The following is a 13693-nucleotide window of genomic DNA, read 5'->3' as shown; positions in this document are numbered from 1 at the left end:
ATAATGGAGGCCAATGCAACGATGGCCGTCCAGAATTTAGCATGAGGATGATCCTTGATAGGATTCCATTAGTCTCAGTTCGCCTGAGCTATAGACTAAAAACAACTCACATCTTATCTTAGCATAGTAAAATAATTAAGTTTCCAGAAAACTAGTAGTATTCTTTCAACTAAATTCTTCACGCAATTATAAATGCACTACTTTGTGGCATTATTGGCCTCAAATGTATGGTTTATGAAGAGTCTATATTCAGAAATGCAGCTTCATGTAAATATAGCTCTTGGTATTCTAAGTTATTAAAAAGATAGAACTTAGAGTTACATTCAAGGACATACTTTTAGTAGGAAATGGATGCATATCTTTATTTATTTATATGTACATAAAGAAATTCTAGATGGATATCAAGCCAACTAATACCAGAAGTTACCTGGAAAGGACTAGACAGATGAGGATCAAGGATGGGAGGAAGAACTTTCACTTAAACCTTCTTATAGATTTTGTAAATTTCTGAACTATGTTAGTGTATTTATATTTTCAAATATTTACATAAAAGTGTTTGAGTGAAAACTATTTGAAAAATATTCCATTTGACCCAGCAATCCCATTACTGGGTATACATCCAAAGGATTATAAATTGTTCTATTGTAAAAACACATGCACACATATGTTCACTGCAGCACTGTTTACAATAGCAAAGACCTGGAACCAACCCAGATGCCCATCAATGACAGACTGGATAAGGAAAATGTGGCACATATACACCATGGAATACTATGCAGCCATAAAAAATGATGAGTTCGTGTCCTTTGTAGGGACATGGATGAATCTGGAAACCATCACTCTCAGCAAACTGACACAAGAACAGAAAATCAAACACTGCATGTTCTCACTCATAGGCGGGTGTTGAACAATGAGAACACATGGACACAGAGAGGGGAGCATCACACACTGGGGTCTGTAGTGGGGGACTAGGGGAGGGACAGCAGAGGGGTAGGGAGGTTGGGGAGGGATAACATGGGGAGAAATGCCAGATATAGGTGACAGGGGGATGGAGGCAGCAAACTACATTGCCAGGTATGTATGTACCTATGCAACAATCCTGCATGATCTGCAAATGTACCCCAGAACCTAAAGTGCAATAATAATAATATATATATAATAAAATAAAATAAAAAAGAAAAATAGGCTATAAATGTAGTATTTATATAGAAGTGAAATTAATTCTATGTTAAGTAGTAATAATAATCTTACTATCTTTTCTTCTATTCTGGTATTATTATTTAAAAATTCTAGTTCTCAGCTGAGCACCGTGGCACACACCTGTAATCCCAGCACTTTGGGAGGCCAATGCAAGTGGATCACTTGAGGCCAGAAGTTCAAGAGCAGCCTGGCCAAACATGGCAAATCCCTGACTCTACTAAAAATACACAACTTAGCCGGGCATGGTGGCAGGGGCCTATAATACCAGCTATTCAGGCGGCTGAGGCAGGAGATTCTCTTGAACCCAAGAGGCAGAGATTGCAGTGAGCCCAGATTGTGCCACTGCACTCCAGCCTGGGTGACAGAGCGAGACTCCATAATAATAATTACTATTACTTTTAATTATATTATTAATAGTAACAATAGTATAATGCTAACAACAGAAAAACAAAAACCAGATATTGCACTAGACAGAGGGATAAATGTATGACTTCATTTGATCCTTAGTTTAGACCTGAAGCCATTTTACAGATGAGGAAACTGAGGCCGAGACAGGCTAAGTAATTTCCCCAAGTTACTTACACTTATTTACTATAGACAGCAAAAAGCAGAATAAGACTTCAAACTGTTTGAAGTGTCTCTGCCTCCAAAGTATATACTCCTAACCACTTTGCTTAGAACTTAGAATTATTGGCATTATTACCCCTTTCTGAAAAAATAGGATTATATTTTACAAAGGACTTTCAATGTATCTGAGCCATTAGAAGTGGAAGGAAAAATAAGCTTTGTTTTCACCATTAAAACTCTCATCTACATTACCCATCCCTTTTTATCTGCCCTTCCCTGGCTGATTAGCTCAGGCTGTAGGTTGCTTCCGGATACTTTCCTCTCAGGGTCCCAAGCCCAATGCCTTACTCATTGACTTCACATTCATTAAGCACAACAGGTGTTGCTTCTCCCCTCCCTATGTCTTACCCTAACAGTTATCTCCTATGATCTCAGAAGCAGAATGAGAATCCCTTGAGTCTTAAGGGATTTAGTCTTAATGTATTAATGTATTCAAATATTGAATTTGTATCATTCAAATATTTACTAAAAATGTATTTAAGTGTAAGGTGCTGGGGCCTGCCCTCTGAGAGTTTACAGCAGAAAGAGGAAGACAGACAGGCAGAGTCTCCCCTGTCACTCCCATTCCTTTCTCTCATTGTGTTGGCTAATGATGGTAATATAACAATAATAAGCAATACACATGCTTGCAGATTTGGACACATAAGCAAAAAAGGCAAAAGTATTAGAATCATTCAGAATTCTAGCAGAGGTGTTATGGGGGTTTTGATGTATGGTCCCTTCTACTTTTTATTTTATTTATTTGTTTGAGAAATGTCACCCAGGCTGGAGTGTAATGAGGTGATCTTGGCTTACTGCAGCCTCAACCTCCCAGGCTCAAGCAATCCTCCCACTTCAGCCTCTTGAGCAGCTGGGACCATATGCATGTACCACTATGCCTCACTAATTTTTGTCTTTTTAGTAGAGATGGAGTTTCACCATGTTGCCCAGGCTGGTCTTAAATTCCTGGGCTCAAGCTATCAGCCAGCCTCGGCCTCACAAAGTGCTGGGATTACAGGTGTGAGCCACTGCACCCAGACCCCTTCTACTTTTTAAATGAGCTCAAGTTCATCCCAAATTTGTTAAAGATCCCCTTTTGATGATACTTAGAAAACACAGTAATGAGAGAAAGGCTTCCTGGGGATGTCAGTCAGATTTGTGTGCCAAACTGGCGATTTAGGGTCCCCACTAAACATGTGTTTCTGAAGAATCTTAGAGGGTCTTATTCTATACCCCCAGCCTCTGACATGTGGCCAGAACTCATGAAATGAAAGAATCAACAGATGAATCAATGACGTAGGTTAATGAAATCCAACAAACTTTGACATGGTTATTAGCTTATAAATCGGGCACTCTTTGTGCTTCACATAAACTGTAAAGATGTAGAAAGGATTCAAGGAAAAAAATTAATTCCTACAAGAAGAAAGCTATTTTATTCTTGCTAGCTAGGGGGAAAAAACTCTACAAAATGAAATAATAAAAACTGCCATCTCATTTCATTCCATATAACATCATGGTTATCATCTTAAGACAATTAAAGAACACTATAACCCAACTGTCAAGTATCCAGCTCTGCAGCAAGAGTCCAACCCAAGTCTCACCAGGAGTTATACCTGAATGGAAGATAGGGGGGATTTGAGCCAGAAAGGAGTGCTCTGTAGGCTTCTTCTGGTGTCTTCTTTAAATAGATTACCTAAGACAGATAAATAGCAACATTTAGAACACCAAAGAATGACACAAAACTAATTACTCACCAAATTTGCATGTCACCTCCTCCGCTTAGAGTGACAACTGTTATGGTGATAGTGTTGATCTTCACAAAGCAACAACCTGCCAACATTTCCTTTTCAGCATGAAGCTGAGCAGCAGCCTTGGTCTTCTCCATGGGTAAGCTTAGAGACAGAGGGCAGATCCATGAAGAGGCCAACCTGGGCTCTTCACAAAGCCACACTGAACTGATACAATGGCAGGGACAGTTGTACCCTCATCATATACCATGTGCTCACCAAAGACCAGTGCACATCTCCTTGACCTTCATCGAAGATCTGCCGCGAGTTATTTCAGTGCCTGGTAAGTGTTGAAAGAACTCTCACAGTGAGCACAATACCTATGGGGTATCTACTGAGTTTTCTGCCTACTCTGAGGAAACCCAGTGTGCTCAATAAAATCACAATAAAATGGGTGAAAATGTGTATAGGTAAGAGTATTGGAAAACATATTATCTTGGATTTTGATACTAAAGCTACTTAAATCCCTCTGGTCCAACAAGATAAACTGATCTTAAACAAAGACACAAACAGAACAGAAGCCCTTAAAACCAGTGAGCAACTTCCATGTAATCTACATAGATACTGAGTATATAGCATATGCCAGGCACTGTGTCAGGTACCAGCACCTCACTTAACAGAACTTACACTTGTGGGGCAAAGACAATAATTAACAAAAATTAATACAGTCTAAGGTAAGTGTTGAAAAGGAAATAAACAGGGGCCTGGAAAGGGGCTACCTGAGTCAGTAGTCAGGGAGGGGTCTCTGGATGATGTTCAGGGTGAGATCTGGAGGGGAAGAGCCACAGGACCAGCTAAAAGAAAGGAGGAAGGCCTTTCCAGGCATGAGAATGACAAAGACAAGGTCCCTGAGGTGGGAAGGAGCTTGGTGAGTGGGAGGAAAAGGAGATCGGTGTGGTCAACTGAGAGAAGGGGAGAGGGTGCAAGAGAAAGCCAGGTACTGGCCGGAATGTGAATACAAACCACTGGGAGAGTTTGGTTTTATTCCAAGAGCAATTTGATTTTTCAATTCTGAGCCGATGGCATTGGTCCTTTTCCTCTTTAGTTAGAAATGAGCTTAATTCCTACAACCTTCTCTACTAAAAATTAGTGGCATTATTTCCTTAACATGTCCCATCATCAAAACCCTATGCATTTCAATGACAAGAATGGCAGAGTCTCAGTTCCTAACAGCAGGGTTTTCCTCTACTTACAAAGCTTCTTTGAGCTTTAAGCTATTTCACTAGGAATATATTACATGTCTACTTATTAATATTTCAGGACTAGAAAAGGAGTCCAATCTGAGTTTTCTAAAGAAAGAAAAATAAATAGATTAAAAATACTTCTAACCTTAGTAACAAAACCCCATATTCATTTGGCAAGTAAACATGAAGGTCTGATAAAGTGAACACCAACCAAAGCTTGCTGAATATGGAACAAAAAGTAATGGAAAGGAAATAACTAAAAGTGCTGCTAGACAAGGGGCACAGATTCTAGAAATGGAGACTCGTGACTCTAGTTGCAGCTCAAATAATTACAAAACTCCATTTAACCAACACTGGCTCTAAAGACCGTTTTCAGTAACCAACGTTACAACAGGTTTTACCGTACCCTAAGGGGTGGGTTATGCAACAGAGCAAGTTATAATGCAGCGATTTCTTAAGCCTAAAGATGCTGCCGTATTTGAAAGGTGGCTGGCTGCTAAAAGGGAAGGCTGCTTGTAGAAAGCTTCTGTGTGTGGATTAGATAATTAAAGCCTAGACAACAAGCTTTGAAAAGCAAAAATACATTTTCGTCCTCAGGAGCAATTACGTTAATTTGCTTTAATTTTGAGGTAGTCATTCTACAAGAGGGCGGCAGCAGCCCACGTGAAATGCTTCTTTAGACTGGCTACCCCACAGGGCTTTGCTCCTCATCTTACCTGCATGTTTCAGCACACATGGCCCATGTTCTCACACTGTAAGACGAGACCCTTTGTTTTTATTTTTATCCCAGTGCTCAATTATTAATAAGTGCAAGGTGAAACCCAACAGAGGCCATCTAAATTCCAGGAAGATTCCTGGGGCATCTTTTACAGGCTGACCTTTCACAACCTGAAGGTAGTATTTGGGCAAAGTAGGGAAATGTTCTCCTGATGAGCGAGCGCATTACTGCATGAATGCTTGCTGGGTCATTAAAATACCAAATTCCATTTTTCCATCATAAAATATGTCATATATTCTTATGCCAGATCTTCTTAGACATGTCTCCTTATTAAAAATAGAAAGAGAGAGGAGAAAGACAGACTAGGCTACATGAAAGTTCAGAAGAAAAGTGACATTTATTTAAAAAGGTAAGGAACTTTCCAAACTTGCATTGTTGCTCTCAGATGAAAATAGAATTCAAACAGTGGGCTGACTCCAAAGCCCACAGCAATTCCATCAAATCTGCCTGAAAATATAAACTCAGTTGGTAGCATAGGTCTGGAAAAAAGTTTTCCATTCTTCCAAGTTCCTAAATGCCATTTCATTCCATTTGACTTTAAAACTTAGGTGACTTCAAACTTAACAGCTTACAGTCGTCTTTAAGGAAAAGGGTTGGGGAAGGATCAGAAGGAGAAAGAGGAACTTTCTAGCTTATCTTTCTACTATCAACACATTGTCTTTTTTACATAGACAAATCTGTTTTTAAATGTAAATTAAATTAGTTATGCAACTTCCTGTGTACTTGTTCTAAAAATAAAATCTATATTTAATGCTCAAAAATGTGTTACCAGATATTCTAATATTTCTAAAAATATTTTTGCCTTCTCTCAGCAGAATCATAAAAATATTTTCTGAATGAAGTTAATTTCAAAGCTTCTTCTAAATATTTTGATTTTTCCTTTTCTGCTCCTAAGGGGAAAGAAATAATATGCTGTCTGCTTTTCTCACTAGGTGTTAACATATATAAACCCAAACCAGAAAATTTCCCCAAACTTCTAACACAACTTAACACAAGCATTTGCACAGTTTGGTGTACCACATCAGTTTAGTGAGTGGCACATGCACTTTGATAAAATTGCCCTACTTTTGCCAAGAAGTCCTAGACATCATATTAATAAATATGGCATTTAACATACACTTTTAACTGAGGCAGGAGTCACCCAGTTAAAGTGACTTGTTTCTGTTTAATTAACTTCCAGGTACCAAGGACCTAAATAATTTTTAGTTTATTTAATAAAAGGTTTTTAAAGAGCCAGTATCTTAACATATATATTATCAACAGCTAGGAGATTTTGTTAAACAGCATAATAAAATTTACCCTACTACAAACGAGCTTAATTTATATTGTTTACCAGTAAGCCAATGTTGTTCAAACTTCAGTTAATCATGCACTTTCCCAACTTCTCCCATGTGTACCACTAAGCACTACCATTCTTTCTAAACAGACATTTACTTTTAACTTAAATCAATTTGATGTAAAATGTTTTATATCATTGCTACAAATGGAAACCCCCCCCCGAGTCTATACATAAATGAATATTAAAATACCTCACTTATTTTAAATATTTGTGTTTGCTACACCTTGCAAAACAATGTAACAAGTATCATATTTGTGCTAATTTTATAGAGGAACACCAGATCAACATAAGAAGTTATATAGAATCCTCTTTGAATTCATCAGCAAATACTTCTAAATCATTTTTTAAACTAAATTCTGCAGTCATTAAATCCTTAAAGCCTGCCCAAAAATAATATATGTGAATTTCAGAAGCATTTTGGAATTTACAACTATATTTCTATACTCAGATAATTCAATCTCTCTGATACACGAGGGATGATTCTTAAAACAAATGGCTTCATAGAGAAGTCTCAACCAGACTTTCAGTCATGACTTTGCAAATGGTCTTTCTCTGGGGACATCTGCCTCAAACTTTACTGTTTTTTGCTTTGTTTTTAGGTGCTGTTGTTTCCTACAAAAAAAGAAGCTTTTCTGCAAAGCACAACACAGACACACACTATACATATATTATATGTATAATATATATAAAGCAAAATCTGTGCTCCTATATTAATTATATTTATGTTTTGTGACTTGGAAAGTGAAAATACTCTTGAGGATTCATTTTGGCCATCTGAAAGAGCATTCTTCAATTTTATTTGTTTACTTTTTACTTGTTTAAAAAACAGGAATCAAATGCTGAGAATAGCCTTTCCCAGGTAGGTGCTTCCACTGGAACACTGACACCATAGCTTTGAAATTAGCATTCCAACTATGTCTGCATCAATTAAATTCCTTCAAAATACAACTTCCAGAAAACAGATGTTACAACTTTAAAATAGTCTAGAAGCACTAAGATTTACCAAATATGGAAGACTTACACCAAAAAGGGAGAGACTTCCTTCACAAGTTTCAGACAACTAGGCTTAGCATACACAGAACACTAAATGTGGACATTACAAAGACATCACTATGATGTGTGCTTTGGGCTGTAGCCCATTAATCAGCAATCATGCTGTGTCCTTTCCTTAGCACCATGTAACTTAAAATTATCCTGCTTGCAAGACTGCAATTGAGGATGGGGGTGGGCAGATGTTAAGAAGAAAATGTTTCTTTCCCTGCTGAAGCTAACCAGTGCAGAACACTCATTTGGCTTGAAACTACTGCCCCCTAACTGGCTGCTCCCAACATCCTCCTTGCTTAAGAAGGATTCCTCCTAGTCAGCCAGGCCCAGATTCTCAAAAGCCATTTTTGACCCTGGCCTCTCCATCACTGGTGATACCCACATCAAGTCAATACCCAGTCTGATTCTCTCTCCACAGTCACAGTCAGTTTATTTATTTCATTTCATTTCATTTTGACAGGGTCTGGTTCTGTCCCCCATGCTGGAGTGCAATGGCGCAATCTTGGCTCACTGCAACCTCCACCCTCCAGGCTCAAGCCATCCTCCCATCTGGGCCTCCCAAGTAGCTAGGATTACAGGTACATGCCACCACGCCCAGCCATATATATATATATATATATATATATATTTTTTTTTTTTTTTTGCATTTTTAGTAGAAACATGGCTTTGCCATGTTGGCCAGGCTGAAACTCCTGGCCTCAAGTGATCCACCTGCCTTGGTGTCCCAAAGTGCTGGGAATACAGGCATGAGCTACTGCTCTCAGCCGTCCACAGTTTCTTTCATCTGTGGGGTAGATCCAGGTTTGGGAGGCTGAAACACATTGTTGGGAGAGTGAAGATGGAAGATACAAACATCTTTTCAAGGTTTACAAAACTTTGTCCCTCCAATAACGTGAGAGAGGGAACTGAGCAAGAAAAGGCCCTGACTCTTAAATTTCATTAGCTCCCCAGTGAACTACCTGGACCTTTCTTCCACGACAATCATCATCACGTTACTTCAAACCCTTACCACTACTATAGTACTGACCATTTCTCTCTGCCTACACCTCCTGCCTACTCCAGTCATTCCAGAGCACGGCTCAGAAAGTCTCAACCCTGCTCAAAAAGCCCAGCCCAGACTGCCAAACCTTTGCCAAGATATCGTCCCAGCCTCCCTTTTCAGGAGAATTTATCATTTTTCCTCAAATGAACACTACCCACTAGCCTGGACTCCTTACCCGTCCCTAAACATACCTGATATCTTCTGGCACTGGAGGGGTTTTTGTTTTTTTGTTTTTGGTTATTGGATTTCTTTTTGAGATGGGGTCTTGCTCTGTTGCCCAGGCTGGAGTGCAGTGATGCGATCTCGGCTCACTGCAACCCTTGCCTCCTGGGTTCAAGCAACTCTCCTGCCTCAGCCTCCCAAGTAGCTGGGACTACAGAGCACAAATCAGCACAGATGACTGCAATTCAATCAGCATATGTATTTACTTAACACTTAAAATTTGTATAGGAACCTACACACATATGAGGGCACAGGGAGAGTTTGTAATATCCATTATGGAGTTTAAAGGCACCGACTTCAAGGGCTCTAAAGGGGGCTGGGAATGGCCCATGAAGTGACCAGACTCAGCTTGAGCCTACCTTGCATCATGGCAGTGTTTAGATGCCACCCACCTCCTCCCCTTCCTTGGGATCATAGCTCTAAAGTGAGACAGTCTTTTAGGCAACCCAATAAGATCAGGCTCCTGCCTCATGTTCTCAAAGCTCTCTGCCCTTCTCCTTTAAATTCGTACACCAATTTGTTTCTGTGGTTATTCGATTTAGCCTGTCTTCCCAAGCAGCTGTGAGAGCAAGGTTTCCATCTCTTTTTTATTTTCAGGACTCAACACTATGCCTGGCATGTAGCACATACTCAAAAAAATGTTGGACAACTGCACAAGTAGTGGGCATTTTCTATGAGGGGAAGCAAGATGTAGACACAGGTTCTTTCCCCATGAGTGGCATGGTACTAACCCTCTATGCCTCCATTGCCTTAGGTACAAACTGAGGATAATAACTGTTAACTATCACATAAGGTTGTTTGTTGGGAAGAATAAGTGAATTAATAATGTATGTAAAGTGCTGAAAATTATATCTAGCACATAGCTCTTTTATAGCAAGGGATAACAAAAAGGAGATAAATTTCGGTCCCGAAATGTTTTCTTTCCTTTCCCCCATCTGTCTCTGGCTGAATCTGGATCCACAGTACTATTATTTCTCACACCTTCACCCTAAAACCCATCTATGTATACAAACATCAGAACATAACGTCGTAAATGTCCCTAATAAGACCATGATTTCGTTCAACCCTCTGATTTTAGAGTACAGATGTTGATCCTACTCTCAGTTCTGACTCTTCAAACAGCTTCCCTAGTCTCCTGATGCCTTAGTACCAACATCCATAAAATAAATGCCACAGGCCCCTACTTTACCAAACCCATTATCAAAATATCAGAAGATCCCTGAGGCGGCCCATGTCTTTCTCCAACAAAGTACGTCAAAACAGAAGTGAGTTACTGTTACTAGCACTGTATTCATTTTTTCTATTTGAACTTCTCATGAACAAAAGAATAAGATTACCAAGCTGGATTTGTTTTTAGAAAAGGAAAGCAATCACCAGTTACCTGCAAAGAATAAACCACAGAAGTCCATGAAAAGAGATCCAGCATAAAAACAGAAGTCCAGCATAAAAACACACTGCAAGGCAAAAAACTCTGCAAAAAGCTGAAACATAAAACTTTTAAAGTCTCTTCATTGGCTCCCAAAACTTGGTTCTCAGACTTCTTAAATGTCAGGGCTCTTAATTTATAAAGTGTTTTTTCCTAAAGACAGCATTAACTGTGATACACAAGCACAAACAAAATGTTTAATTTTGTTATTTTTAGCAACATTATTTTCTTAATCATTTCCTCCCATTATATCCGGTGACTCAGAAAACAATATCTACATTCAACTTTATAATTTTTAAAAAATAGGAAAAAGTTATACATTTCTCAAATGCATAAATGATTCTACTTTGTTCTAATTGCTTGTAGAAATAGAAATATTCCGTGTTAAATGATCATATATGAATTAGGTCAGTCTGATTACAAATGAGAAACACAACTGTATTTAAAGCCTATATTATATTCAGTCTATTTTAAATCTATCATGCTAAATAGTCTAATTAAAACAGAGTAAGAATGAATGTGTTTTGTTTCCTACAGTCTTTGGTTGAACTCGTTGCAAAAGAAAGTCATTCTTCCTGTTCTTCAAGTTTTGAGTCCATTATAAATCACAGCTTATGAAGTCAGCAAAGCATAAGACAATGCATCTGTTTAAGAAATATGAAGGCGAGGGTAATTACAGAAGTCATGCAGAACCTGACATCAGATCTCTATCTCCATCGCTTATTTCTACCCCAAAAATACTTAACAATTTTCAGTATTAGAATCCTTATGAGAATGAGGCCTAGAAATGACTATGTTTTTTGTCTGAGGTGCTGTTTGCTCTGAAATACCCTCATGTGACATCTCTACAGTTTAATTTGAAGCTGGGATTTAACATACAGTCAACAAAGAGTAGACTTTATTTGACAAGTCGTTTAGAATAGAAATACTCTCTCACCCCTCTCATGGGTATAATTAGAGTGAAACCAGTGGGAGCTTTTTGATGGGCAATTTAGGAGAACTGCAGACAATATTAGCCATGTGTGTCTTCCCATCTAATTTGATTAGAACCAGAATGTTCATAATCAGCCTAAAAAGATATCCTTCCAGAACTGACAGCTACAGCCAGCACAAATGCATATCTCTTGCTAACACTGTAGAAGCGACACAATGGTTCTCTTCTGCTTGAGGTGAGTTCACGTACCAGCATAGACCTCACTAAGCTGGCTGCATCACAGTAAACTGGCCCGAACCCCTTATAAAGTAAACAAAGGTAACACGAAGCCAGTGTTCTTCATAAACAGAAACCTAAAAGGACACAGTGAAGGGGGAAAGAAGAAAATGTGTAGTCCAAAAAAAACCCTGAGTCCCTTAGTCTCACACAAGCTGAGCACAGTACTGTTATGTTACAACTTGCAGCTAAATATAACCCTGTAGAACATCTCTCATTCATTATCAGAAGCCAGTCCTTATATAAAACACAAAAACAGACTCACTCCAGAATACCACTTGAATAACACAGACTCCCAAACTGAATGGTTTCATGTTAAAAACTCCTGGTGCTGAGTTTCACTGCTTACTTCTGGGTATAGTATGAGCTTCATTTCAAAAAACTTTCCAAATGAAGAAAGAAAATGAAAAAAATATGTTATTTAAACCCAGGACTGAACTGGATCAAGTTTAGAAGGCAAAGAACTGTAACTTAGTAATAAAGATGGTGATGCAGCTCCGCTGTAACAGATCAGGATTAGATGTTTAAATCCTCTTAACACCTGTTAGCAATTATAGACAGTCCTTCAATTGCAAATACATTACAGTCCAAACATTTACTTGCAAAAGATAATATGAGTTTTTTTGGTCGTTTTCCCTTTTTTGGATTAAAGTAGAGACGGGTCTCACTATGTTGTCCAGTCTGGTCTCAAGTTCCTGGGCTCAGGCAATCCGACTGCCCTGGCCTTCCAAAGTGCTGGGATTACAGGTGTGAGCCATTGTGCCTGGCCAACGATAGTGTTTTGAGTTCTGGAAATATTTTCCCAAAAACAAAATCTTCAGATTTTAAGTTTCCTAAGCTAGTCCAAAAATGATAATATGTTCAGTATTATCATTAAAATCATCTATCTAAAATAAAATTTAGCAGAAGACATTTTCAAAATTAAAACCAAAATAATTAAGTGTGTTAGTTTTTTAAGTTATCTTCCCTCAATGCTAATACTTGAGGGAAAGCTGAATTAGAAAAACTTGAGGAAATCAAGGAATACATCTACAATGGCTTTAAAGTGAACCCTGAATCATTTCTAATGTTTTGATTGGTACTTTATTATATACAATTCTGCTTCAAAATTCACAACTTTCCTCAATATTTGGCATTATGATTACAGCTGATTTCAAATCTGTGGCAGTGGAAAGCAGGGCAAATATGAGAGGAGATTTTCTTGCTGTCACTGGCAAGAAGTAATTGGAAAGAAAAATGACCAAGAAAGGTCATAAACTTTCTGGGAACACACAGGAGGAAGCCTACCAAACTTGCCAGGGATGGAACCCAACTGGGTGGCTTGCTTCCCATGTACTTATGACAACATTAGGCAGTCTGTGATCTCCTAGGAGAGGGAAGGTGGCAGACCAGCAACCTAGTGTATTCATTTTAGTAACTAGAACATATATCTGAGGAACTGTAAATAAAACTGTTTTTAAAATTAAAATTTTAAGAAGCCTTTTCAAATACAGTTATCTTATTCTTTTTCAAATTTCAGGAAGTTTACAGGTGTGATGTTATCCAAGCTTCTAACACAAAAGCCACAAAGCATGTAAACTAAATCTCAGGTCTACAATCTCAAGTAACTTGTAAGCTACCGTTCTTTGAACTCACTCAGGAATAGAAAACTAACAATGCGCACAAACAAGGAACTGGTTGTTCTCTTCCAGGATTTTCAAGAGTCGTTGCTTAGAGAAAGCAGGAGATATGAGAGTTTTGCCACCAGTCAGGTGTTTGCAGAAAAGATTCTGTGGCAATTTTTCTGTCCATTAGTCCCAACTGTTCAAACCTGTGCCATGTGACAATATTGTCCTTCAAGAAGATAACAGAATTA

At 38.5% G+C, this 13693-nt stretch overlaps 1 protein-coding gene across 8 annotated transcripts in view; it reads right to left on the bottom strand.

The window, feature by feature from the left end:
* CDC14A (cell division cycle 14A) overlaps positions 1-13693 on the bottom strand; it is a 181632-nt gene that overhangs the window by 107444 nt on the left and 60495 nt on the right. For 6 of the 8 annotated variants that reach the window (XM_017547617.2, XM_017547619.2, XM_017547623.2 and 3 more), the window contains one exon: positions 3420-3499. The exons of the other annotated variants lie outside the window; for them this stretch is intronic. In XM_017547617.2, the coding sequence (XP_017403106.1) occupies positions 3420-3499 (80 nt within the window). The remainder of the gene's footprint in view (positions 1-3419; positions 3500-13693) is intronic. 8 annotated transcript variants of the gene reach the window in all.

The sequence above is a fragment of the Cebus imitator genome, unplaced genomic scaffold (genome assembly GCF_001604975.1).
Source record: "Cebus imitator isolate Cc_AM_T3 unplaced genomic scaffold, Cebus_imitator-1.0 Scaffold199, whole genome shotgun sequence".
Lineage (NCBI taxonomy): Eukaryota > Metazoa > Chordata > Mammalia > Primates > Cebidae > Cebus > Cebus imitator.
Note: the sequence above shows the minus strand (reverse complement) of the source record. Positions and strands in the feature narration are given on the sequence as shown.